The following is a 24,874-nucleotide window of genomic DNA, read 5'->3' as shown; positions in this document are numbered from 1 at the left end:
AGAGGGGACAGGGTGATGGTGACAGGGCGTGGTTCACGTGCTGTTGTAACTCCGACCTGCGTCTCGCTTGCAGGATGATCTGACGCACAAGCTGGCCGACATTGTGAAGATCAACAACCAGCTGCGGCGGAATGAGCAGAACGGGGCGGCGGCTCATGTCATTGCCGAGGACGTCAAGCTGCTGCAGTTCCACGTGGCCACCATGGTGGACAATGAGCTGCCTGGTCTCCCCAGGGTAAGTGAGAGGGCGAGAGGTGAGATGCGAGTGTGCTTGCACGTGTCGTACCTGTTGTCGGGAGGTGGGGTGGATGCTCTGATGCATGACTGATCTCCCCAACAACTTCCTGTTCCTGATCCATGCTTGGCACACAGGAGGTGGCTCTGTACTCTGAAAGAATGGGCCTCTTGTGATACGAGAGAGGATGGTAGCCTGTTAAATACAAGAACAGCTTCTGGCATTATGCCAGTGGTGTCCATTGCTGGGAGCCCCACTCCAGGCTGTGATGTGTGGCTGATCAGGAGAGCGCTGTACAGATTTCTCCCCTGAATGTGAATTTAAGCAAAGGCTCTGTCACCTCCCCCAATGTTGGACTGTCACGGCAGTTGTCGACTTCTCCTGTTGCCCTGACCAGTACTTAACCACGGCCCCAAAACCAGTTACCTGCTCATTTGGACATTGCTGTCTATGGGATAACGGTATGCACAAAGTCTGCTGATCTCTGCAGCTGGGAAATTGTCCTGAAAGCAAAGTGCGTCTTGATGTGAAAAATGCTGTAAATGCTGATTTGCTCTGTCTCTGCTAATTTTGCTGTCGGGTGCTGGTATGCTGAGCGGTGGCAGAGCTTGTGGGAGCCTTGTCTCCTTGCTGTCGAGTCGGGGCAGGTAGCTCCCTTCCCAGCTGCATGATTCTGAATTTCGTCTCTTGTTCAAAACTTTTCAGGCAATGCAAAAGTCAGGCCGTCCCCTGAAATCCCTCAAACAGAGGCTGAAGGGGAAGGAAGGCCGCGTGCGTGGTAACCTGATGGGGAAGCGAGTGGACTTCTCGGCACGTACCGTCATCACACCAGACCCCAACCTCTCCATTGATCAGGTCGGCGTGCCGCGGTCGATTGCCGCCAACATGACCTTCCCCGAAATCGTCACTCCCTTCAATATCGACAGGTGTGTTTAGTGAGGCGGTGGCATCGGCCAACTTTAGGTTTGTTCTTTATGGTTGGCTTAAGTGCTGGGGGTTGGGGATTCATGATCATGTTTGTTTGCAGAATGTGCCATCGGCCTTCAATGTTCATATAACGGTGCAGTGAGAGAAAATCGAGCTCAGACCTTGCTGGGTGGGAATGGCTTCGCAATCTACTCTGGGTGGTCAAGCTGCTGATGATGGGACTGCAACCTGGTGATTGGCCAGTGCTGTAAATCCTTAATCAGTAGGATTTAAGGATACAGCAATAGAAAGAGGGAGAGCAGGGTTGAGAGTTAAATTCAGTACAGGAAGACCAATGGACAAGGAAAGAAAGATTCAATAGAAAGAAAACACAATAAAACTGGGAAATACAACTTCAAGAATTGTTAGCTACAGGACTGAGATTGAACAGATTAAATTGCTGCTTTTCAGAGGATTGGCTTTTGACCACATTCATATTGGAGTTCAAATCCAGCCACCTCCAGTGGCAATCGGTGCAAGTTGTCCAGAGGGTTGTGGCTGTTTGTAACATGCTTATCTCTCGGTGTTTGTGCAGACTCCAGGAACTGGTGAGGAGAGGCAACAACCAGTATCCCGGTGCCAAATACATCATCCGAGACAACGGCGACCGAATTGACCTACGCTTCCATCCCAAGCCCAGCGACCTCCACCTCCAAATTGGATATAGGGTCAGTGCATAATTCCAGTGGTGGCCTTGGTTCCCAGTGAAGATCAGAAGCTGAGAGTGCAGTTGTACTGTTACTGTTTAGCTGTAGTGTCCAGTCTGAACTGTGCTAGAGCATGTGTTTGACATGGGAGTTTACAGCTCCGTTGCCAACCAGACACCATTTCCATTTTCTTAGGAAGCTTGCATAAGAGACTGCTCAAGCGTAGCTCCAGAACCCCAAAGCTTTTCCATTTCTTCTTTTTATACTTTGTTAGATTTTGGCAGCAGTTCAGTGTTCTCATCCGTGTCCCAGTACCTCATGACCCTAACTGTCTCCTATCGTTACAACCTTCTGTACCCCCTCATCCCCCTGATTCTGTGCTCCTTCAGCTTGTTCACCCCTGATTTCATCTTGTGTCCTGGGGGAGGGGATGCAGTGGTGAGTCCTGGGTTGGGGGGGGTTGTCCATCATTACACCCTCTTCCCCTCACCCTGTCCCACCCCCAACTAAAACACCACCACCCTCCAGCCCCTACGTTTAGCCTAACCCTAACTTGTGGGAATCAAGTCCTTTACTTCCACCTCTGAGCATGTGAGGCTTCTCATAGTTCACGTTGGTGTGAAGGAGTTGGCTTGCAACTGTGTCGAGACGAGAGGCGTTTCACTTGTGTTCCGCCTTGCCTGCGGCTTACAGTATCCCTTTTGTCCGTCCATTGCAGGTGGAAAGGCACATGTGTGACGGTGACATCGTCATCTTCAACCGACAGCCCACGCTGCACAAAATGTCCATGATGGGGCACAAGGTGCGCATCCTACCCTGGTCCACCTTTCGGCTCAACCTCAGGTGAGTGTCTGACCCTTCCCTCACTGGGCTTGTGTGGGGAGGGTTTAACAGTTGCTGATGGAGGCATGCTCTCCTTTCTACACAGTTTGCATTGCTTGGCACCACTAGCCAATCAAGACACTTGGGTGTCTGTGGCCCAATTGAATAGGTTCAGGGGGGCTGAATGGCCTCTCCAGTTCCCATGCAACAGGCTCGAGTGGCTGGCTGACATTCTGTTCTTGTGCAGAATTGGGAGGCAAAAGTTTGAAGTGCCTGTTTCCCACTTGAGCTGTTACTAACAGATGGAGTGTGCCAGTGGAGTAAGTGTGGTCAGAGTACATCCAGTTACTTAAAAGATGCAACATTATATTCAAGACCCTTGCAATTTGAGCAGTGCAAACCAGCAGGTGGGAGCTGGACTGAACAGTCAGGGTGTGCTGGGTCAGGGTGCCAGGGCAATGTGCGGTCTACACCACGGGCACTCAGCACCATGTGATGGTGTGCTGCTCCTGGCAGAATGAGGTGTGCCACTTACGGAGAATGGGCTCTGTTCTCCCTCGGACATATCAACTGTTGATCCTTGCAGTGTGACTACGCCGTACAACGCGGATTTCGACGGTGATGAGATGAACCTCCACTTGCCTCAGTCCCTGGAGACGCGGGCAGAGATTCAGGAGCTGGCCATGGTGCCCAGGATGATCGTCACCCCACAGTCCAACAGGCCTGTCATGGGTATTGTGCAGGACACACTGACGGCTGTGCGCAAGTTCACAAAGCGAGATGTTTTCATGAGCCGGGTAAGGCTTTTTTAAATGAATTTGCAACTTCAGATTTGCTGAAATAACTTAGAGCAGAAATGTACCCTTTGGTCCTCCAAAACCTTCTCTCTTAATTTGTCGTCTCTTCCTTGCCCGGTCTTTGTGATCCCCGACTAGCAAAGTATCCAATAAGCTGCCAGTCCTGGCCTTGCATCTGAGCAGCTGTAGTCCTCACTAACCCCAGAATGAAGAGATTGCTCCTCATCTCAGTCCAATTCCCTGAGTCTCCCAGAGTCCACAGCACTGAGCTTCAGCCACTGAGTCTGCACTGACCACCCAGGCATCCACTTGCACAAATCCCCAATCTTCTGTCCACTCCCCCAGATTCTACCACTCACCCATGCACTAGGGGCAATTTACAGTGGCCAGTGAACCTACCGACGCACAAGTCTTTGGGGTGTGGGAGGAAACTGGAGTACCCGGGGGAAGCTCGTGTCCACAGAACTGGAGCCCTCAGAACCCAAACCCCTTGGCAGCATTAGTGCAGAGTGACTGCAATAAATCATCACACTTTCCATCAGCGGCCTGATCGGGCCTGATCACAGCTTTTCGGCATCTTTTGCGTGTGGATTTGTGAATGTGCTGAGGATGGGGTGCTGAGAATTCCTCTTCAGGGCAGCAACATCCCTGTGACACAACTATTTAAATTATCAAAAAAATGTAATAACTTAGGCAGAGAGCCTGGGGGAGTTGGGGGGGAAAGGGGGGATGCATTAGGAGCCAATGTCAGGAAGACTAAAGGCCGGTAGAAACCTAGATCTCTGTCCTGCAGCAAACCTAAGCCTGCAGAGTCTCAGCTACGAAGGCACTGTATTTGCATCCAGGTCTTTAGTCTTGTACTTGCTAAAGATGTAATATTGTTGGGGTGGTGTAGTCTGCTCTTCATGCACGGGAGGGTTTCCTGGAGTCTGTGGGGGGTGGGGGAGGGAGGAGAGGAGAGAAGTGTACTGACTGCAGTAAGTTGTTGACCCTGTACTCCCTTCCAGGGTGAAGTGATGAACCTGTTGATGCATCTCTCGACCTGGGACGGCAAGGTGCCTCAGCCATCCATCCTCAAACCTCGGCCCCTGTGGACCGGCAAGCAGATCTTCACACTGGTGATCCCAGGGCATATCAACTGCATCCGGACACACAGCACTCACCCAGATGACGAGGACAATGGCCCTTACAAGCACATCTCGCCAGGGGACACCAAGGTCAGGCCTGTGTGTTGGTGTGGCTTCGGTGAAGGGCCCTGCAGCCTTGTAAGGGGTTTGATCTGCCTGACTTCTTTATTTCCCCCCACTTTGTGTGCAGGTGATTGTGGAGAATGGGGAGCTGATCATGGGCATTCTGTGCAAGAAGTCGCTGGGTACTTCAGCCGGATCCCTGGTACACATCACCTTCCTGGAGATGGGTCACGACATCACAAGGCTGTTCTACAGCAACATCCAGACTGTCATCAACAACTGGTTGCTGATTGAAGGTGAGGTGCTCATTAAATTATGGCTGGGATACTTGACCCTGCACTGTGGTCTTCCTTTTTCTATTAACCTGACCTGTGCGAAAACTCTGCACCTCAAACCTGCTCACAAGGCAGAAACACTCACATTTAAATTGTACTTGAAAAGCTGTGACATGCAGGAGTATGGCCCTGGTGCTGAGAGGTGGGATGAGCTGGCTGTCTGTTTTTGACCAGCAGAGAAGGTTAACTGGCTGCTACAGAGTCTGATCTGCAGGGGTCTTCCTTGTCCACAGTCAGTGAGGGAGATCTAGTAATTGGAGTTTGGCCAAGGTCACGATCAAAATACTCGCTGAACTTGACTGGACAAGTAATTGTCTGCTTAAAAACAAAGGGGGGGGGGAGTGGGCGGGAATAACATTTAATGCTGGAAATACTCAGCAAGTTAGGCTGCATGTGTGAAGAGAACTTCTCAGGTTGAAGACTGTCAGAGTTGTAAAATATTGAAAAGCCAAATAATGATTCAGGGCTGAAGGGCCAGTTCCTGTGTTGTACTGTTCTATGTTCTACTTCCAGCCAAGGAAATGATCAATATTTGAAAATGAAACATGGGAAAGGGGCAGAGAAACAGTACAGGAAAGAAAACTTTCAGGGGTACGATGGGCCACAAAGTCTCAGAATGCTTTGAAATTGAGGTGCACTTGTCAGCTCTCAACTCTGTAAACCATCGAGAAGCAGTTCAGAATCCATGTCAGGAGTGCATGGGTTTAAGGAGTGTGTCAATTCATTGTGAAGAGGGGGTTTATTGAAAAACTTCTGGAACCTGGATCTTGCTGGAGTGTACAGGACTTCTGACGGCACCTTGGCTGGTCCTTAACCTCTCTCTCCCTGACCCATGTCATAGGGCTCCCGGGTCTTGAAAATAAAAAGCAACTGTTTAAGCTGGTGTAGTATGAAAGGCCATGGCTGTCAGGTGACAGTGACAACACTGACCTCTCCGGTCAGATGATAGCATTGCTTATCGGGTCGGAAGTGACACTGCTGTCAATCAAAGGTTTGGCTCCACCCCACCCATCAGGTGCAAGCCTAGGGATTGGCCTTGGAGAGCACCTTTGTTCCTGGGTCTGCCTGACCATTGGCCTTGGTCAACACCTTTGTCTTTGACCCCCAAACCATTTGCCTGTTTGAATTACCTGAGTTAGATCCACCCAGCTCTCCAGCCCTATAAAAGATGCTGCACGTGTGTAACCCTTTCTTTTTGCTGATTGCTGCCGGGGTTGAGACCACAGGTGAGAGGGTGCACTTCCACAGGGGTCTAGGAGCATCCTAAGTAGATTTCCAGTAGCATAGAGCCGTTTTGTCCAGATTCAGGGGGTTCAGATAATGTATTTGTTCGTTCCCTGATCATTTGTACTAGTTCGTTTTGTGTGTGTGTGTGTGTGCGTGCGTGTGTGCACTTCACCCCTGTTGTGAGTCCCCTCATGTTTCGCGATCACCCGAGTGCGAGTGTGCATTTGTTCCTTTCCATTCTGTTCCCGCGTCTGTCTTTGTAAATAAAATTCTCCTTTTTAAGTATAAAGACTGTGTGTCCAGGATACCTCTATCTTTGAGATGCAAAAGAAACTTTCTCATAACAGCTGGGCTCCACTGTAAGGTAATGGACTAAGACTGTGGAATTGGGGTAGGGGGCAGGAGGGGCATATCCTTTCGCAAAGCAATATTGTGATCTAGAATGCAGAGCCTGAAAGTGGATTCTGTCATTGTGTTCAGAATCAGATTGGGCAGGTGGTTGGGAAGGAAGGTTACAGAGCTGGGGTGGGGGTTATGAGAGAGATTCATCTGGTGAGCAGATGGGCTCCTTCCATGCAGTGAGACGCTGGGTTTGTTTCCCCCCTCCTTCCCTCACATGGTTGTGCTTCCATCACAGCTGTGTAGAATCTTTCTGGAGGTAAAGCAATGCAGGGAGTGATTCTGCTGCTCAAGATTCTGTTCTCAGCCAGCATTTCATTTCCTCTACATGTCCTGTAACGATGCTAACCACTGGTGCCCTGGCAGTGAAGGAAGCACACCGCTCCCAGTCTGTGAGCCATGCCTGTATTGCCAGGAGTCTGTCCAGTCAAAGGGAGGAGAGAGCCTGTGGTGTGTTTATACTTCAACAGCCTTGAAGCAGTGTACCCTACAAGAGTTCAAGAAATGGGGGTGTGAGGAGGTGATTTACTCCTTCAGTAAGCTCATCGTCAATAAGGTGATAGGTGATTTCCCCAACCTTGGACCACTTCCTCGCCCTGTCTCTGTATCTCTCACTTCTCCAACAGTCTTGACCAGCCTCAGCTCTCTTTCTGCTTTTGAGCCATTGAAACGTCTCCTCATCTTAGTCCATAATAGCCAACCTGTTATCTTTGGATTGCCCCCTGGTTCTGGACTCTCTTACCTGAGGAACAGCTTCACAGCATCCACACTGTCATCTCCACTCCAGTTTTGTATGTTTCAATGAGATCATTCCAGCTCCTGTAGTCCCAGCCTAATCAGAACGTACCCATTACCTCTTAACTCTACCTCTCAGTTACTCTGTTACTGCAGCTTTAGTGTTTCTTTTTGTATTACTTCAGAATTGCTCTGCAATCCTTGTGCGTTCTGTTTGGTGCTCATCATTTGCGTTTATTGAGCATTTATTATTACCATATGTACTGTGAGCTTCACACGAGCAAGGAATTTCATTGCACCCTGGTGTATGTGACAATAAACTAATTTGAATCTCAGCGCTTAACCCAGTGAAACTATGCTGCACTCACTTCGAGGCAGGTATGTGTGTCCTTGAGAACAGATCTCTCTCCAGCTGCTGTCCTGTCAAAGCCCTCAATAGCTGTAGCGAGGTCTTTACTCTCGGAGGTCTCAGCAATAAACGTTAAGTTCCCTGGATTCCACATACTGACGATTGAGCTGAGTTCACCTGCTGTGCCAAACTAGTCTACATCAATCTGGCTGTCCCGCTTGGCAAATGAAAACCAGAGAGAGTCACATACAGGTGCTGCAAATCTGAGGTAAACCAGAACATTCAGAAATCGAGTCAGGCAGTACCTGCGGACAGAGAAATCCATTAACGATTGAGGTCAGGGATTTTGTCAGAAGAATTGTTCTTTGACCTGAACAGTTTCTTTTCCCACAGACACTGCCTGACCTGCTGTGTTTTCAGCATTTTGATTTTATACAATCCTCCTCCTCTCCTGTGCCTGCCCCTGGCTGAACCCACCCACCCAGATACACCAGTCAGTTGTCCTGAGTCTCTGGCTGCAAGACCTTCCCTGGATGACAGAAGCACCCTCCCCTCGTGTCTGGCTGTTGTCCCTGTTAAAGCCAAGGCTGTAATGAGGTGTGGGGCTGAACACTGGCTCAGGAGTGGTCTGAGATTTTTGCTGCTTCAGTTAGTACAGAATGAAGGTGACAATGTGCATCAGTCAAATGCAGAACCTTGAAGGGGTGAATAATATCCTTCTGTGATGTCTGCTGACTAATAAAGTGACGCATGCATGCACACGCAGCATGGTTCCCTGAAAGTGGTGTCACAGGCGGAGAGGCTGGTGAAGAAGGCTTTTTGGCACGCTGGCCTTCATCAGTCAGGGCACTTGAGTATAGATGTTGGTCAGGCCACGTTCAGTTTTGGTCACTCTGCTCTAGGAAAGGTGCTATTAAGCTGGAAAGAGAGTGCAGGAAAGATTTGAGGATGTTGCCGGCTCTAAGGACTGAGAGAGGTCGAGCAGGCTAGGCCTTACTGGAGTGAGGGGTGATCTTGTATAAAATCCTGAGGAATGTAATTAGGGTGAATGGACACAGTGTCTTTCCCAGGGTTGGGGAATCAAGAACTAGAGGGCACAGGTTTAAGGTGAGAGAAGAAAGATTTAATAGGGATCTGAGGGGCAGTTTTTTCAGTCGGGGTGGTGAGTAGATGGAACAGGTTGCCAGAGGAAGTGGTTGAGGCAGGTGCACTAGCAACATTTAAAAGACACTTAGATACATGGATAGAAAAGGTTTAGAGGGGTATGGGCCAAATGTGGCCCAATGGGACTAGCTCAGATGGGCATCTGGGTCAGCATGGACCGGTTGGGCTGAAGGGTCTGTTTCCATACTGTATAAGTCGATGACTATCCAAAGAAGGGAGATGAGATGCCCTTGAGTTAACTTTAGCAGCTTGCTGAACCTCAGTACAGTACCAGGAAACCTCCACAAGGCAGCTTTCCATTTGATTTTCTTTATTGGACAAGGATGTACGAACATTGAAGCAGGAGAAAGCCGTTTGGTCCCTTGTGTCTGCTCTGCTCTTCAGCAAGATCCAGGTTGACTTTTCGCCTGTCTTGTTTTGTGGCAGGTCACACGATTGGCATTGGTGATTCTATTGCTGATGCTAAAACCTACCAGGACATTCAGAATACCATCAAGAAGGCCAAGCAAGATGTAATCGAGGTGAGCCCTTTGAGTTTGCTTGTATGGGAGAGCAGTGATCTTCCCATTCCCAGGCCACGCGCATTGACGGCTTCCCTCCCACTGCAGGTTATCGAGAAAGCTCACAACAATGAGCTGGAGCCCACACCCGGCAACACCCTGCGGCAGACCTTCGAGAACCAGGTGAACCGAATCCTGAACGATGCCCGTGACAAGACCGGCTCATCCGCCCAGAAATCCCTGTCCGAGTACAACAACTTCAAGTCCATGGTGGTTGCTGGCTCTAAAGGATCAAAGATCAACATCTCACAGGTGAGCTGTAACCTGGCTGGAGGTTGGGGGCTGTGTGGTCATCTCCTTGCTCCCCAGCCGAATGTTTGAGTGAAGGTTCCTGGAGGTGGGGTTGTAGAATTCTCTGGCAGTTATCCCGATTATACAACGTGTGTTAGACACAGAATGAAGTTCTCAGTGTATTGTCTCTTCTCTCAGTCCCAGGGCAGGGACAGCTCAGGTTAGATGCAGAGTAAAGCTCCCACTACGCTGTCCCATCACACACTACTGGAATTGATTCAACACAGTAACTGGTCTCCTTTCTGTGCTCCAGGTTATTGCTGTGGTAGGGCAGCAGAACGTGGAAGGAAAGCGAATTCCATTTGGCTTTAAGCACCGCACTCTGCCGCACTTCATCAAGGACGACTACGGCCCTGAGAGCAGAGGCTTTGTGGAGAACTCGTACCTGGCTGGCCTGACCCCCACCGAATTCTTCTTCCACGCCATGGGAGGCAGAGAGGGTCTGATTGATACAGCCGTCAAAACTGCTGAGACTGGTAACTCTTCCTATAATCCTTCTCACTCCCTGTCGTGAGCACTGCTGCCCCGGGACATGTGAAGTCTGGGATTTGCACTCCTATGATGCGTTGGTGCATTGATGGACAGAGGGATCTTGGGGTGCAAGTCCATAGCTCCTGAAAATAGCAACTCAAGTAGATAGGGTAGTGAAGAAAGCGTATGGTATACTTGCCTTCATTGTTTGGGGTATTGAGTATAAAAGTTGGGAAGTCGTCACAGCTGTATAAAACTTCGGTCAGGCTGCACTTGGAGTACTGTGTCACCCCATTACAGGAAGGATGTGGAGGGTGCAGAAGAGGTTCACCGGGATGTTGCTTGGATTGGAGAGTATTAGCTACAAGGAGAGGTTGGACATCTTGGGTTGTTTTCTCTGGGGTGTCAGAGACTAAGTGGCAACCTGATAGAAGTTTATAAAATTATGAGAGGCATAGATAGGGAGGTCAGTGATTTTCCAAGGGTGAAAATGTCAAATATTAAAGGATTGAGGGGGGAGGTTTAAGGAGATGTACAAGGCAAGTTTTTTTCACTCATGAGAGTGGGTGCTTCAAACAGGCTGCCAGATGAAGTGGTGGCAGCAGATACGATAGCAATGTTTGAACAGGCAGGGAATGGAAGGATGTGGACCATGTGCCAGCATTGACACTGGTTAGATTGTCATCAAGGTTGGTGCAGTCGTGCTGTGCCGAAGGGCCTGTTCCTATGCTGTGCTGTGTGGCACAAGGTTCACTGTGTACTGGCACCCGATCCTGCAGTGTGGAGTTAAGCTGTTGGTTTCTGGGCAGAGGCATTGATGGTGGGTATCCTCCTGCACTCCCAGGTTACATCCAGAGACGTTTGATCAAGTCTATGGAGTCTGTGATGGTGAAATATGATGCGACCGTGCGTAACTCCATTAACCAAGTGATCCAGCTGCGATACGGCGAGGACGGGCTGGCGGGAGAGAGCGTGGAGTTCCAGAACCTGGCGTCGGTGAAGCCATCCAACAAATCTTTCGAGAAGAAGTAAGCCATTTCATGTTTTGGAATTGAGTGTTGTGAGTACACCTTGGTGGGGTATCAGGCCTCAAAGTACTGGTGTCCGTGAGAAATCTACACCTCGTACAAAGGGAATGGTGGGAGGGAGAAGGGTTAAATCTGAACCAGTCCCAGCCTGGGTTAGGCCTGTCCTAAGCGAGCTCTCCAAGGGCACTGGGCAAAGCTCTTGGCCTCATCACTCTTGGTTTCTGGCAGGTTCAAGCTGGAGTACACCAACGAGCGCAGCCTGCGCAGAACCCTGCAGGAGGACATTGTGAAGGAAATCCTCAGCAACGCGGCTGTTCAGAACGAACTGGAGGTGGAGTTTGAGAAGATGAAGGAAGACAGAGAGGTTCTAAGGGCTGTCTTCCCCACCGGAGACAGCAAGGTAGGATGGACTGATGGTTCTGCTTGTGTCCACGGACTAGCACGTGTTGGGTTCCACTGCATTCTTCTGGAATCTGTTAATTCCCCTCTGCATATTATCTCGCTCCCTCCACCCCCATCTTGCGACAGGGCAGGAAATGGCTCTTTGAAGACTCCCCACAAACCAGGTATTTTCAAGAGTGAGTTGTGGGCAGCAGCAAACCCATATGGTGCAACAGTGCTTTCTGGAAGTTTTGACCCATTAATAAACTTGCCCCAGTTAGCAGCACACCGTCCCCTGCTGCAGCTTGCAATGCTGCCCTGACAGGACTGAGATCGACAGATCTGCCTCGCCAGTTTGTTGGATATGGCTGTATCTGTCAGACTGTCGTTTCTGGGCAGTTCCAGCCTCCAGGTTTGAAGCTCCTTCAGTGCAGCTGGTGGGGAGCCTGCCCTTATCACCCGAGGTTTGCTCTCCACTGTACCAGCAACACATGCAGCAAACCCTACTGCTCGGTTTAATGGTGAAAGGGGTCCTGTTTCCTCCTCCCAGTAACAGAGGGACTACTTGAGTCGCTGGTCTCCTCCCCTCTCTGCCGCAAGGCCGATGGTGTCAGCCATGAAGAACCCAGGTCTGTAGGCAGCTGAAAGTCCTTCAGAGGACCGACTGCCTGTTGGGGTGGAACAGAGCAGCTTTTGAGATTGTACCTGACCCTGGAACTGGGAGGGTCAGGGTGCTCCATTAACAGGAGAACCCCTGCCAGCTGCTGGGCCATTGGAGATAGCTTCAGAAGGGGACTGGATAAATGTCTGAGGGGAAAGGCTACGGGGACTGTGTGTCAGGGCCAGGAGTGGGGCTGACTGCATTGTTCTTGCACAGTCAGTACAGACCAAGCGGGCTGAACAGTAACCATCCAGTGATTCTTCAGCTTCTCGACGCCCCAGTGCCACGCCCACCAAAACTACGTGTGAACTAATCTCTGCACCATCCTGGGGTGGGGTGCTAAGCTTTTTGCTTTTGTGCATCCAGCTTCCACCATTCAGTCCACAAGCAGCTGGTGGGTGGCACATCTTGTTCCCGAACTGCACGGCATCTCCAGAGCAAGTGTGAATTGCTCAGACATCTGAGCCTTGAGTGCTCGCAACTCTTGTACTTGCAGCTTACACAGATTGCATTACATGGTGCAGGGGCCACAGTGACCAGGGTGTGGGTCTGCGAGGGTTGGGTGGGGTGGGTTTGACTTGCGGGTGCTGCCTACAAGGTTAGGGTGAGGTTAGGTTTGACTGGGTGCCTGTTACATGGTTTGGGTGGGGACAGTGACTGAGATGGGTGCTATCTACAGGTTTCGGGTGGGAGTGGGTTCACTTGCTGATGACCTCTCCTCCCTCTGCCCTTCAGGTGGTTCTCCCCTGTAACCTGCTGCGGATGATCTGGAACGCCCAGAAAATCTTCCACATCAACACGAGAACGGCGACCGACCTGCACCCCATCCGTGTGATCGAAGGTCAGCTCCTGCACCGTGGCTGGGCAGTTGTGCTGCTGATGCGGGCTGTTAACACCCACTGATATCCTGGGCCTCCCGTTCTCTGCCAGCTCCCTTCAACGTTCTGCTTTTAAAGTATGGGTCCAAGTTTATGGACGGTGGGCTCTTTATCAGCCAAGGCACAGAACCCAGACATGGGGGCATGCTGAAGGCTGAGGGGGGATTTCACCAGAGAGAGAGAGAGAGAGAGAGACTCCCACAGGGTAAAGAGTGGGGACTTCCCCTGATAGAGGTCGGTAACTGGGGGCAAAGATTAACAAATGCAGTAGGATTAGAACTTCAAGTGGTGGCTGTGTGGAGCTTGCTGCCCAAAAGGGTGACGGAGACAGAAACACTTGGGTTTGTAAAGTAAAACAAATAAAACTGCAGATGCTACAATCTGAAACAAAGATGGAACTCGGCCAGTCAGGCAGCATCTGTTTTGGGTTGTCCTCACTAACCTGATGCATTGACTGGTTTGCCTTACCACAGATGCGGCCTGACAAGCTGCCTTGCAGGGAGGAGAGCGGAGAGCAGGCAAGTGGGAGTGACCAGCGTAGCCCTGATTTTGCCCAGTGTGGTTGGGGATGGGGGACAGGGCAACCTCCTGTGCCGCACTGTTCCAGACACTGCTCTTTGTTGCCCCTCCAGGTGTGAAGGAGCTGAGCAAGAAGCTGATCATCGTGAACGGTGATGACCCCCTGAGCCGGCAGGCCCAGGAGAATGCAACACTGCTCTTCAACATCCACCTGCGGTCCACCCTCTGCAGCCGCCGCATGACCGAGGAGTTCCGTCTCAGCAGCGAGGCCTTCGAGTGGCTCCTGGGGGAGATCGAGGCCAAGTTCAACCAGTCGATCGTAAGCACCCTAGTTGTCCATGGGACCTTTACTCTTCCCCGCTAGGCTTCAGCATAATGGGTGGCAAGGGACCAAGTGTCTTCATTTTGTTCCCAATTCAGCAGCGAGAGGAGCCCATGCCAGGGCTAGTCTGTGTCTCGCCTCCATGTCCCCAACAAAAATGTACCAATCGTGGGGTCACTCTGAAATTTGGCTTTTGGAGGGGTGGGGGAGTTCCAGGTTCCCACCACCCTCCTGTCAGGAGGTTGCCCCACAACAGCTGGGCTTCAGTCTGCAGGTTGTGCCTCGCTTGTTCTGGGTCCACCCCTCCATCCTACTGAATACTTTCATCATCAGAACACCTCGGTAAGTTCATCCATACATCATCCACGCTCGGAATATGTTGGCATACTTGCCACAGAAGAGGGTATTCTACCCAGTCTCTCCATCTCTGCCGTTTACACAGCCCTCGCTCTCTAATCCCTTCGTGCGTGCCTGTCCATTCAACTTGGCCCTTTCAACCCCAGCGTCATTCTGGTGATCAGCATGTTCCTCCTTTCTCCCCTCCTATAGCAACCTTGTCATTGTACAATGCAGTCCTACTTTTAATAACCACAACTTCCACCCCTCTACCATAACTGCCCCGTTCCTGCAGACGTTCTTACTGAGGGAAGAAGCCCTGTTGGGGGGGGGGGGGCAGGTCCCAGCTATCTCTGAAAGTCTTGGGGCAAGTAACTGACACTCTCACACTCCCACTGAGCAGGAACTGGGTTCTGCTTTGCCTGTGATATCCCATCGGTGAAGTAGCTCACTGGGACTTGTCAAAGCCCACAGGCCAGTGATGGATACTTGACTGATGTATAGTTGCCCATTGAAGGGCTAGTGGGTTGGGTGGGGCAGGGCCATGAGAGGAGCTGTGGGTGATGCTAAGTGTTGCTGTCTGCTGATCTGGAGTGTTTTGTGCAGGATGGTTCAGGGTGAATCGCTGTCTTCTCTTAGAGATACTAGAGTTTGTGTGTGGAACATGCTAACGTTCTCCCTCACTGCCTCCAGGCCCACCCCGGGGAGATGGTGGGTGCCTTGGCTGCCCAGTCACTGGGAGAACCTGCCACACAGATGACCCTGAACACCTTTCACTATGCCGGTGTGTCAGCCAAGAACGTCACCCTGGGTGTCCCTCGTCTGAAGGAGCTGATCAACATCTCAAAGAAGCCCAAGACTCCCTCGCTCACAGTCTTCCTGCTGGGCCAGTCTGCCAGAGATGCTGAGCGTGCCAAGGTAGGTGACACAGGGAGGGAGGAGAAAATTCTTCAGTGTTGTGAGCCTCTGGGATTTTCTCCCCAGCAGGCTGTGGAGACTTGGTCAGTGTGGGCATTCAGGGCTGGGATGGAAGGATACCAGGGACTGGGGAAAGTGGTTGAGCCAAGGCCATGTTGAGTGGTGATGTGGATGGAGGTGGAATAACCTCCCCACAAGTTCCCACATGAAGTCGGGTTCCTCAACCGACTGTACATGTCTAATGAAAGCCTTCAAGTGGAGGGAGTCTGCCCCTGGAGTGACCCGGCCAAAGTGAGCCTTAACAAGTGAGTGGACATGTTCTTGAGCCAGTGCGGTACTGAGAGCGTGCTGCTTGGCTCGAGGGTAAGTGTGAAAGACTCCACTATTCCAAAGAAGAACAAAGCAGTTCTCCCCACTGTCTTCCTTCCCCACCCAAGTCATGATCAGGTCATCTCCCACATCACAGCTTGTGGGAGCTTGCTGTGCATATTACAGCATTGCACTTCAGAAGGTCCTCCTTTGGAATCACCCGAGGTGGTGGAGTGTACTCTGGGTGAATTGCTATTCACACCCTGTTTGTGTCTTGGCTGGAGCCCAGGGTGCAGGGTCTGAACAGGCAGGGCAATCTGTGTTGATGACTGTTGCTGGCCTTGTAGGACATCCTGTGTCGCCTGGAGCACACCACATTGAGGAAGGTCACTGCCAACACGGCCATCTATTACGACCCAGATCCCCAGAACACGGTGGTGTCCGAGGACCAGGAGTGGGTGAACGTCTACTATGAGATGCCGGACTTTGATGTGACACGCATCTCCCCCTGGCTCTTGCGTATCGAACTCGACCGGAAGCACATGACTGACCGGAAACTGACCATGGAGCAGATCGCGGAGAAGATCAATGCTGGTGAGGAACCCAACAGTCCCTTGGTATCTCTCTGATCCCTGCTGCACTTTCCAAGTCATTGATGCTGGGTACAGGGTTCCTGCCTTCACCCTCTCCCTGAACATTGTCTCCACAGTCTGCCCACTCTGCAGCCTCTGGCAAGGAGCTCTGCATCTGACCGTGACCCTGTGTTGCTGCTGACTGCACACATCCAGGTGCTGCTTCCAGTAGGTTCCCTCCCTGCTTCCTGACTGGCTGTCCCCTTGCCTCCTCCCCTCTGCGTCGTCCAGGATCGCTGGGGACATTCAACTTGCCTCCGTCTAACGAAGCGCACACTTTTGTTGGTGTGTGTTTTTTTTTTTTTGCAGATTGTATCCCTGTTTTCAAATTGCTCTATAGTCTCGCCTCTCCCCATCTCTCTGAAGTCCTCCCTCTGAGGGTCTCTGTCCCTCCCTCCCTATCATTGGCTCCTTCAAGGTGAGCAGGCTTAGGGGTCTGATGCCGTCTCTGGCTCCCAGAGTAATGTGAATGCCTTTAAGTGGGTTTGAGGGAGAATCCATCCTGTCTTGATTTGTAACAGGTGTAGACATGGTTACTGCTGGCCTCTGTCTGCTTGGCACCGCACAGGGTAACAAGCTGTGGCATTCTGTACCCAACAGGTTTTGGTGATGACTTAAACTGCATTTTTAACGATGACAACGCAGAGAAACTGGTGCTGAGAATCCGCATCATGAACAGTGACGAGAATAAGTTCCAGGAGGTGAGACGAGAGCTGTGGCACTGAGCCAGCCCTCTAGGTTGCTCTGGGTAAATGGTGGGTAGGCTCAATGTAGAGGGAGCTTCACCCTGCGTCTGACCCCGGGAGTGTGTGATGGGACAGTGTGGAGGGAGCTTCACCCTGAGTCTGACCCTGGGAGTGTGTGATGGGACAGTGTGGAGGGAGCTTCACCCTATGTCTGACCTCGAATGTGTGATGGGACGGTGTGGAGGGAGCTTCACTCTGTGTCTGACCCCGGGAGTGTGTGATGGGACGGTGCAGAGGGAGCTTCACCCTGCGTCTGACCCCGGGAGTGTGTGATGGGACGGTGCGGAGGGAGCTTCACCCTGTGTCTGACCCCGGGAGTGTGTGATGGGACAGTTGGTTTAGGAGAAGTAACGTTGAGCTGTGCCTCCTGATGCATGAAGATAAGACAACATTGCCCTTGTGAATTCCGTGCAGCAGGGCAGGCTGTGTACTCTGAGAGCCGAGGTTTCTGCCACGGGCTGTCCCTAACTTGCTTATTACCTTACAGCAAGAAGAGGAAGTGGTGGACAAGATGGATGATGATGTCTTCCTTCGCTGCATCGAGTCAAACATGCTGACGGACATGACACTGCAGGGGATTGAGCAGATCAGTAAGGTGAGCTTCTGGATATCACGGCCTGCAGTTTGAGAAATCTGCCTCTGGGCAAACAATCAGCTCGCCCTCTGCTTTGGGCCGGGATTCTTACCTCAACCACTGGTCCAGCAGTTTGGGTGTTCCCCTGTCTGCCCCTCGCAGAGGCTTCTGGTACCTGTCACTAAACCTGCACTGAGCTCCTTAACACAGGACCATTGGTGAATTACATAATGTGTTCCAGCACTGCAGTGGGGATTTGGCCCGTCCACTTCATGCCAGCCCTGCTCGCCACCCACGTATTTAAGACAGAAATGTCTCTGCTGCTCTCCTCAACTGCTCTGTTCTTGCTGCTCCTCTCTCTGTGACTCCGTGGGTTCCCCCAGGTTCTCCCGTTTCCTCCCACAGCCCAAACACTTGCAGATCGATGGGTTTAACTGGCTGCAGTAAGTTGGTGGATGGGAGTGAGGGGAGAATGAGGTCTGTGTCAAGGGTGCTTGGAGCGACAAACAAACTGGAGGAACTCTGGGTCGAGCAGCAGCTGTGGAGGGGAAAGGAATTGTCAACGTTTCAGGTCTGAACCCTGCACTTGCTCCAGGTTCCAGCATCTGCAGTGTTATGTGTCCCTTCTGGTCAGCATAGACTTGGTGGGCTGAAGGGCATCTATCTGTGTTGTATGCCCTGGAGTCTCGTGCCTCAGCAGGGTGGACCTGATGCCTTAATGTTCTCTCTGTGCCCCAGGTGTACATGCACCTTCCCCAGACCGACAACAAGAAGAAGATCATCATCACCGAGGACGGGGAGTTCAAGGCGCTGCAGGAGTGGATTCTGGAGACGGATGGAGTCAGCCTGATGCGGGTGCTGAGTGAGAAGGATGTGGACCCCGTCCGCACCACCTCCAACGACATTGTTGAGATCTTCACGGTAAATGTCTGGTCCCTGCTCGCCTGTTCTAACTAGGGGAGTTTGGGGGAGAGCAGCCGGGTGTGATGATGTCCTGTAGGAGTCGACTGTTTGGCCCATTGTGCTGTCTGGGTGGGCACTGAGTCCATCTTATTGTGGTAGGGGACACTTCAATAGTCTTATAGCAGCAGGATAGAAGCTGTCCTTGAGCCTGGTGGTACGTGCTTTCAGGCTTTTGTATCTTCTGCCCGATGGGAGGGGGGAGAAGAGAGAATGTCCGGGGTGGGTGGGGTCTTTGATTATGTTGGCTGTTTTACCGAGGCAGTGAGAAGTGTAGACAGTCCATGGAGGGGAGGCTGGTTTCTGTGATGCTCTGGGCCGTGTCCACAACTCTGTGGTTTCTTGCAGTCCTGGGCAGAGCAGTTGCTGTACCAATCCGTGATGCACCCGGATAGGATGCTTTCTATGGTGCACCAATTTAAAAATTGGTGATGGTCGATGGGGACATACGGTATTTCTTCAGCCTCATTAGGAAGTAATATTGCCATGTAAACCAGCCACTGTTGGTTCTCAGTACTAGCTGGAACACCTGCAGAGGGTTGTCTGAACTGCTGCTGGGTACTGATCACTGGCCAATCTCTATTCACCCCTCGTCCTGCCTCCCTGCTGCAGGTCCTGGGCATCGAAGCTGTGCGAAAAGCCTTGGAACGGGAGCTGTACCACGTCATCTCCTTCGATGGTTCCTATGTCAACTACCGCCACTTGTCTCTGCTATGTGACACCATGACGTGCCGGGGACACTTGATGGCCATCACCCGGCATGGAGTGAACCGCCAGGACACGGGCCCACTCATGAAGTGCTCCTTTGAGGAAACGGTAATGTCCATGGTGGGGCTGGTCATGTCCTGGGGTGACTTGTGTTTGTACAGCAGGAGCTGACCCAGTGTGAACGGATTCTTGTTGGGGGCTCAGCACAAGAGCGGGAGTACTGTGTCTTGTCCGCTTGGTAATGAGCCCTTGTTAACAACGCCCCGGGATATAGAACCGCAACTTCGGTCGGATCCACAGTAGGATGGCCGCCTCTTGTTCTGTGGCTCAAGTGGGGAGCTGGAGGGGATTGGAGGACGGAACTCTGCACTGTTTCCCGTGCAGTACTGAGGGAGTGCTGCTTTGGCTCTTGGGTCAGGGGCGAGGGAGGTCCTCCTTGTCACTGGGAAGTGGAGTGGGAGCGAGGGAGCATTGTCGAGGAAGGGTGAGGGAGCACTGCTCCGTGTTACCGATGAGAAGCAAGATCCCATGCTCCTGTTTCAGAGGGCAGGGTCCACCTCCCTGGCCATTGCTTCTCCATCCACCTCATCTTAAGGTGACGTAACTGCTGTTAGTGGGAGCTTGCTGTGCCGCAGTTGACTTTCCATTTGCACCTGTATCTACAATAAAAGCATTAATTTGGGGGCGGGCGGGGGGGGCAGTTGAAGTGCTTTTGAGCCCTCGACAAGCAGGAGTCTTGTCTGTGGCTCCGACTTGTGTTTGAGAGTAGTCAGGGTAGGGAGTTCACCGACTCCCTGGCTCCATCCACCCCACGACGACTCTGCCTGCAGACCGAGGTAACCCTGCCCTCTGCCCTCAGGTGGACGTTCTGATGGAAGCTTCGGCCCATGGGGAGATGGATCCGATGAAGGGAGTGTCCGAGAATATCATGCTGGGGCAGCTGGCTCCTGCGGGCACCGGCGCCTTCGACCTGCTGCTCGACGCAGAGAAATGCAAGTACGGCATGGAGATCCCCACCAACATCGGCGGGCTGGGAGTCGGAGGACGTGAGTATCTGAAGCAATCAGTCACTGGTCCTGGGGAGGTGGGGGGGGGTGGGGGGGGGGGGGGCAGAGGGAGGGAGGTCATCACATGATGAAGCCAGAGCATCACATGAACATCACCCTTGCCCTGCCATAGTTCATCCAGGGAGAAGAATCAGTGGCAATCCTGCTCAAGATTTGGGGATTGGCCCAGAAGCGTAGCATCAGCCAGGGTCCTTGACAGCACAGCGGGCTCTGGGTCAGATTGCATTGTGTTCCTGAACCGTTCCCAGTGAGTGGGGTGCCATCCCCTCACCCTCAGACCAAGTGTTGATGCTCTCCTGTCTGGATTAGTGTGAAACCAGAGGACCATCAGGGTATAATTCAGCAAGCTCTAGGCTGGGCAGTGTCACGGGATGGTGAGGGGGTGGGGGTGGTGTGGGGGAGGGTTGGAGGAACACAGACTGGTGGTGGGGTGGGTCAGACCAAGGAAGGATCAGTGAATGAGCCCGTGGGCTGGAATCTGAACACTGCTGTAATTTTGTTTTCCCAGCCACTGGAATGTTCTTTGGCTCGGCTCCCAGCCCAATGGGAGGGATGTCTCCTGCCATGACTCCATGGAACCAGGGAGCAACTCCTGCATACGGAGCCTGGTCACCGAGTGTGGGTGAGTTCAGAACCATTGGAAGCAGCCGCATGTTGCGGGGGCACTTGCAGGACCGAGTGCGCAGGAGTGTTGAGCGCAATGTGATCATTGGATTTTGTTTCTGTGTTACAGGCAGTGGGATGACCCCAGGGGCTGCCGGCTTCTCTCCCAGTGCAGCTTCCGACGCCAGCGGCTTCAGTCCCGGTTACTCGCCGGCCTGGTCTCCGACCCCTGGGTCTCCAGGCTCCCCAGGCCCCTCCAGTCCCTACATCCCGTCTCCAGGTCAGTACCGAACCGTCAGTCACCTCGAGTGCAGAGTGCTTTCACCCACAGGACTCTGGCTGTTGGCTCAGCTTCTCTCTGCTGACCAATGTACTCTGGGTCTCCTCCAGTCACCCATCTCTCAGCCTGTTGCCCACCCTCTCCCTCATCTACCCCAGCTCCCTCGTGTTCACCTTGACCCCGTGGGGGAGAGGTTTCTCCTGAATTCCTGATGAGATTTGTCATGGGCCGCTGTATTTGGTTTTACATACACACAGGAAGAGGACATTCTGTATATGGAGTTGTCTGCTGGCTGCCAGCAGAGTAATCCTGATGGTCCCATTCCCTTTATTTGCTTGTGCTGTTTTCCCCATCACATTCCCATCAACTGCCCGGTTTTCCTACCATCCACCCATATGTCAGCCTGCACATACGTCAGAGCTGGGCTGACAAGTGGCAGATGCAGTTCAATCCGGAGAAGAGTGAGGTGGTGCACTGTGGAAGGACAAACTCCAGGGCAGAGGACTGGGTGAATGGCAAGTACTTGGCAGTGTGGAGGAGCAGAGGGATCTGGGGGGTCATATTCACAGTTCATTGAAAGTTGCCTCAGGTGGAAAGAGCAGTTAAGAAGGCCAATGGGATGTTAGCTTTCATAAATCGCGGGATTGAGTTTAAGAGCCGCGAGGTGATGATGCAGCTTTACAAAACTCTAGTTAGGCCACACTTTGTGTTCAGTTCTGGTCGCCGCATTATAGGAAGGATGTGGAGGCGTTGGAGAGGGTGCAGAGGAGATTTACCAGGATGCTGCCTGGATTGGAGGGTATTGAATATGAGGAGAAGCTTAAGGTGCTAGGGCTTTATTCACTGGAAAGGAGGAGGATGAGAGGAGACATGATAGAGGTATATAAAATACTGAGAGGAATAGATAGAGTAGACAGTCAGCGCCTCCTTCCCAGGGCACCAATGCTCAAGACGAGAGGTCATGGCTTTAAGGTTATGGGTGGGAGGTTCAGGGGAGATGTCAGGGGGAGGTTTTTCACCCAGAGAGTGGTTGGTGCATGGAAGGCACTGCCTGGGGTGGTGGTGGAGACAGATACATTGAACAGGTTCAAGAGCTTGTTGGATGGGCATATGGAGGAGTGTGGGATGGGGGGATATGCGGGAGGAAGGGGTTAGGTAGTGTGAGGGTGGTTTGATGGACGGCACAACATGGTGGGCCGAAGGGCCTGTTTTGTGCTGTATGGTTCTGTGGAAACCAGAGCACCCGGAGGAAACCTACAGGGTCATAGGGAATGTGCAAACTCCACACAGTGCCAGAGGTCGGGATTGAACCCAGATCACCGGTGCTGGAAGGCAGTGGCAGTACCCGCTGCACCACACAGCCACACACCCCCAGGTTTCCGTGTGTGAGATTTGTACCAGCCCCACACGGTGACCTTCAGTGGGTGCCCTCTTGTCTCTCTCGGGAGCCAGTGGCTGGTTGGCCACTCCGGAGAGGGGCGCGGGAGTCCAGGCTGATGAGTAAGTGCGGTCCTGAGGGAGAGCCACACCGTGAAACGTTAGCACAGCCCTGACTACCTCTGGGGAGGACGTGAACGATACCGGGCCATGGTTCCCAGGAGAGTCTGGAGCTAATCTCGATCACCCTGCCCACCAATGCCACTGAACCTAGTGAACTGTCAGTCACACCGCTGTTTGAGCGACCTCGCTGTGTTCGTGTTTCCCACGTTAGCGCGGAAAGCTCCCCGCTGTCGGCCACTGCCGTCCAGTCCCGCAGTGACTTGACCTTTCAGTTTTCTTCCTTCCCTCCAGGTGGGGCGATGTCCCCCAGCTACTCGCCAACTTCTCCTGCCTATGAGCCGAGGTCTCCGGGCGGCTACACACCGCAGAGCCCCAGCTACTCACCGACATCACCGTCCTACAGCCCCACCTCACCCTCCTACTCCCCCACCAGCCCCAACTACAGCCCCACCTCGCCCTCCTACTCCCCCACCAGCCCCTCCTACTCCCCCACCTCGCCCTCCTACTCCCCCACCTCGCCCTCCTACTCCCCCACCAGCCCTTCGTACAGCCCCACCTCTCCGTCCTACAGCCCCACCTCCCCCAGCTACAGCCCCACCAGCCCCAGTTACTCTCCCACCTCCCCAAGCTACTCGCCAACCAGCCCCTCCTACTCCCCCACCTCACCCTCTTACTCCCCCACCTCACCCTCTTACTCCCCCACCTCGCCCTCCTACTCCCCGACCAGCCCGAGCTACTCCCCCACCTCCCCCAACTACACTCCGACTTCTCCCAATTACAGCCCCACCTCGCCCAGTTACAGCCCCACCTCGCCCAGCTACACTCCCACCTCCCCCAATTACAGCCCTACCTCGCCCAGCTACAGCCCTACCTCGCCCAGCTACAGCCCCACCTCGCCCAGCTACTCGCCCTCCAGCCCTCGCTACACGCCCCAGTCGCCAACGTACACACCCAGCTCTCCCAGCTACAGCCCCAGTAGTCCGAGCTACTCCCCCACCAGTCCCAAGTACTCCCCCACCAGCCCCTCCTACAGCCCCAGCTCGCCAGAATACACGCCCACCTCTCCCAAATACAGCCCCACCAGCCCCAAGTATTCGCCCACTTCCCCGAAATACTCACCCACCTCTCCCACCTACTCCCCCACTACTCCCAAGTACTCGCCCACCAGCCCCACCTACTCACCCACCTCTCCAGTGTACACCCCCACCTCTCCGAAATACTCGCCCACCTCCCCCACCTACTCGCCCACCTCCCCGAAATATTCACCCACCTCTCCCACCTACTCACCCACCAGCCCCAAGGGCTCCACCTACTCCCCTACCTCCCCCGGCTACAGCCCCACCTCTCCCACCTACAGCCTCACCAGCCCAGCCATCAGTCCGGAAGACAGCGACGAGGAGAACTGAAGGGGAGTGGGCAGGGAGAGCGAGCGAGAGAGAGCCGCAGCCTCTTCACAGTCCCATCGAACTGCACCCTCCGTGTGTATATAGACCACACCGGCCTCCTCGCCTCAGTGCCCTACTTGGACTTGAATTCCTGTTTTATATTGACATAGCGGGAAAGAAATGGAGGAACGGTGAATTTCTGGAAGGATTTTTAACAATAAGTTCCAAGAAGATTTGGAATGAAAGAAAATCCCACCTGTATAATTTGAATATATATATTTTTTGGACACTTTTCAATCATGGGTGCATTAATGGGTTTTAAATGAAGGTTTCAATAAACCTTTGATCTTTTTTCACCTTTAATGTACCAGGATGTGTGAATTTCAATTTTTCTGTTGAGAATGATATTCCTCGACCTGTCTGGCCTTCCTGGTACCCCAAGGGCAACAGGCTGGCTTCGTCTGTCGAGTAACACTGATTTATTTATACAATGTGATTTGAGCTTTAAGGACGTTACCCGTGAGAGACTTCATTCCATCTGGAAGGAAGTGGTTCATGCTGGGGGGGAGAGAGGGGTTGTAATTGTTGAGGATGGCAACTGAAAGCCCCTCCCTCCCCACACCTCCACTCAGTGTAGCTGAAGGTGGATCCTAGTTTTTTTTGAGGGTATGTGGGGGAGGGGTGGGCTGGGGAGTGCAAGTCCTGTGACTTCACCTGTACAAAGGGTGGGGGGGCGCGGGGGGGGGGGGCAGTAAGTAAGTGATTTAATAAGCAGCTCCAGTCAGCTGCCAGTTTGTGTACAGATCATTTACTAGTCTTTTTCCTGTTTTCTCTTTGGAAATGTTGGAAAAGTACTTAACAATAAAAGTTTTACTAATT

At 52.6% G+C, this 24,874-nt stretch overlaps 1 protein-coding gene across 1 annotated transcript in view; it reads left to right on the top strand.

Annotated features, from left to right (window-relative positions):
• polr2a (RNA polymerase II subunit A) overlaps window positions 1-24,666 on the top strand; it is a 35,438-nt gene extending 10,772 nt beyond the window's left edge. The window contains exons 6-29 of the mRNA XM_052044704.1: window positions 74-235; window positions 941-1,161; window positions 1,737-1,869; window positions 2,567-2,691; window positions 3,257-3,467; window positions 4,475-4,684; window positions 4,785-4,953; window positions 9,293-9,387; window positions 9,475-9,678; window positions 9,971-10,193; window positions 11,033-11,216; window positions 11,445-11,616; window positions 12,994-13,099; window positions 13,769-13,974; window positions 15,007-15,231; window positions 15,888-16,134; window positions 16,773-16,873; window positions 17,406-17,513; window positions 18,231-18,413; window positions 19,065-19,268; window positions 20,020-20,206; window positions 20,736-20,849; window positions 20,961-21,110; window positions 22,902-24,666. Of these exons, the coding sequence (XP_051900664.1) occupies window positions 74-235; window positions 941-1,161; window positions 1,737-1,869; window positions 2,567-2,691; window positions 3,257-3,467; window positions 4,475-4,684; window positions 4,785-4,953; window positions 9,293-9,387; window positions 9,475-9,678; window positions 9,971-10,193; window positions 11,033-11,216; window positions 11,445-11,616; window positions 12,994-13,099; window positions 13,769-13,974; window positions 15,007-15,231; window positions 15,888-16,134; window positions 16,773-16,873; window positions 17,406-17,513; window positions 18,231-18,413; window positions 19,065-19,268; window positions 20,020-20,206; window positions 20,736-20,849; window positions 20,961-21,110; window positions 22,902-24,016 (5,055 nt within the window). The 3' untranslated portion in view covers window positions 24,017-24,666. The remainder of the gene's footprint in view (window positions 1-73; window positions 236-940; window positions 1,162-1,736; window positions 1,870-2,566; window positions 2,692-3,256; window positions 3,468-4,474; window positions 4,685-4,784; window positions 4,954-9,292; window positions 9,388-9,474; window positions 9,679-9,970; window positions 10,194-11,032; window positions 11,217-11,444; window positions 11,617-12,993; window positions 13,100-13,768; window positions 13,975-15,006; window positions 15,232-15,887; window positions 16,135-16,772; window positions 16,874-17,405; window positions 17,514-18,230; window positions 18,414-19,064; window positions 19,269-20,019; window positions 20,207-20,735; window positions 20,850-20,960; window positions 21,111-22,901) is intronic.
• The last annotated feature ends 208 nt before the right edge of the window (window positions 24,667-24,874 follow it).

This window comes from Pristis pectinata, chromosome 37, assembly GCF_009764475.1.
Source record: "Pristis pectinata isolate sPriPec2 chromosome 37, sPriPec2.1.pri, whole genome shotgun sequence".
In the NCBI taxonomy this organism is placed as follows: Eukaryota; Metazoa; Chordata; class Chondrichthyes; order Rhinopristiformes; family Pristidae; genus Pristis; species Pristis pectinata.
The sequence above is the reverse complement of the archived record's forward strand: the minus strand, read 5'-3'. Positions and strand labels throughout refer to the sequence as shown.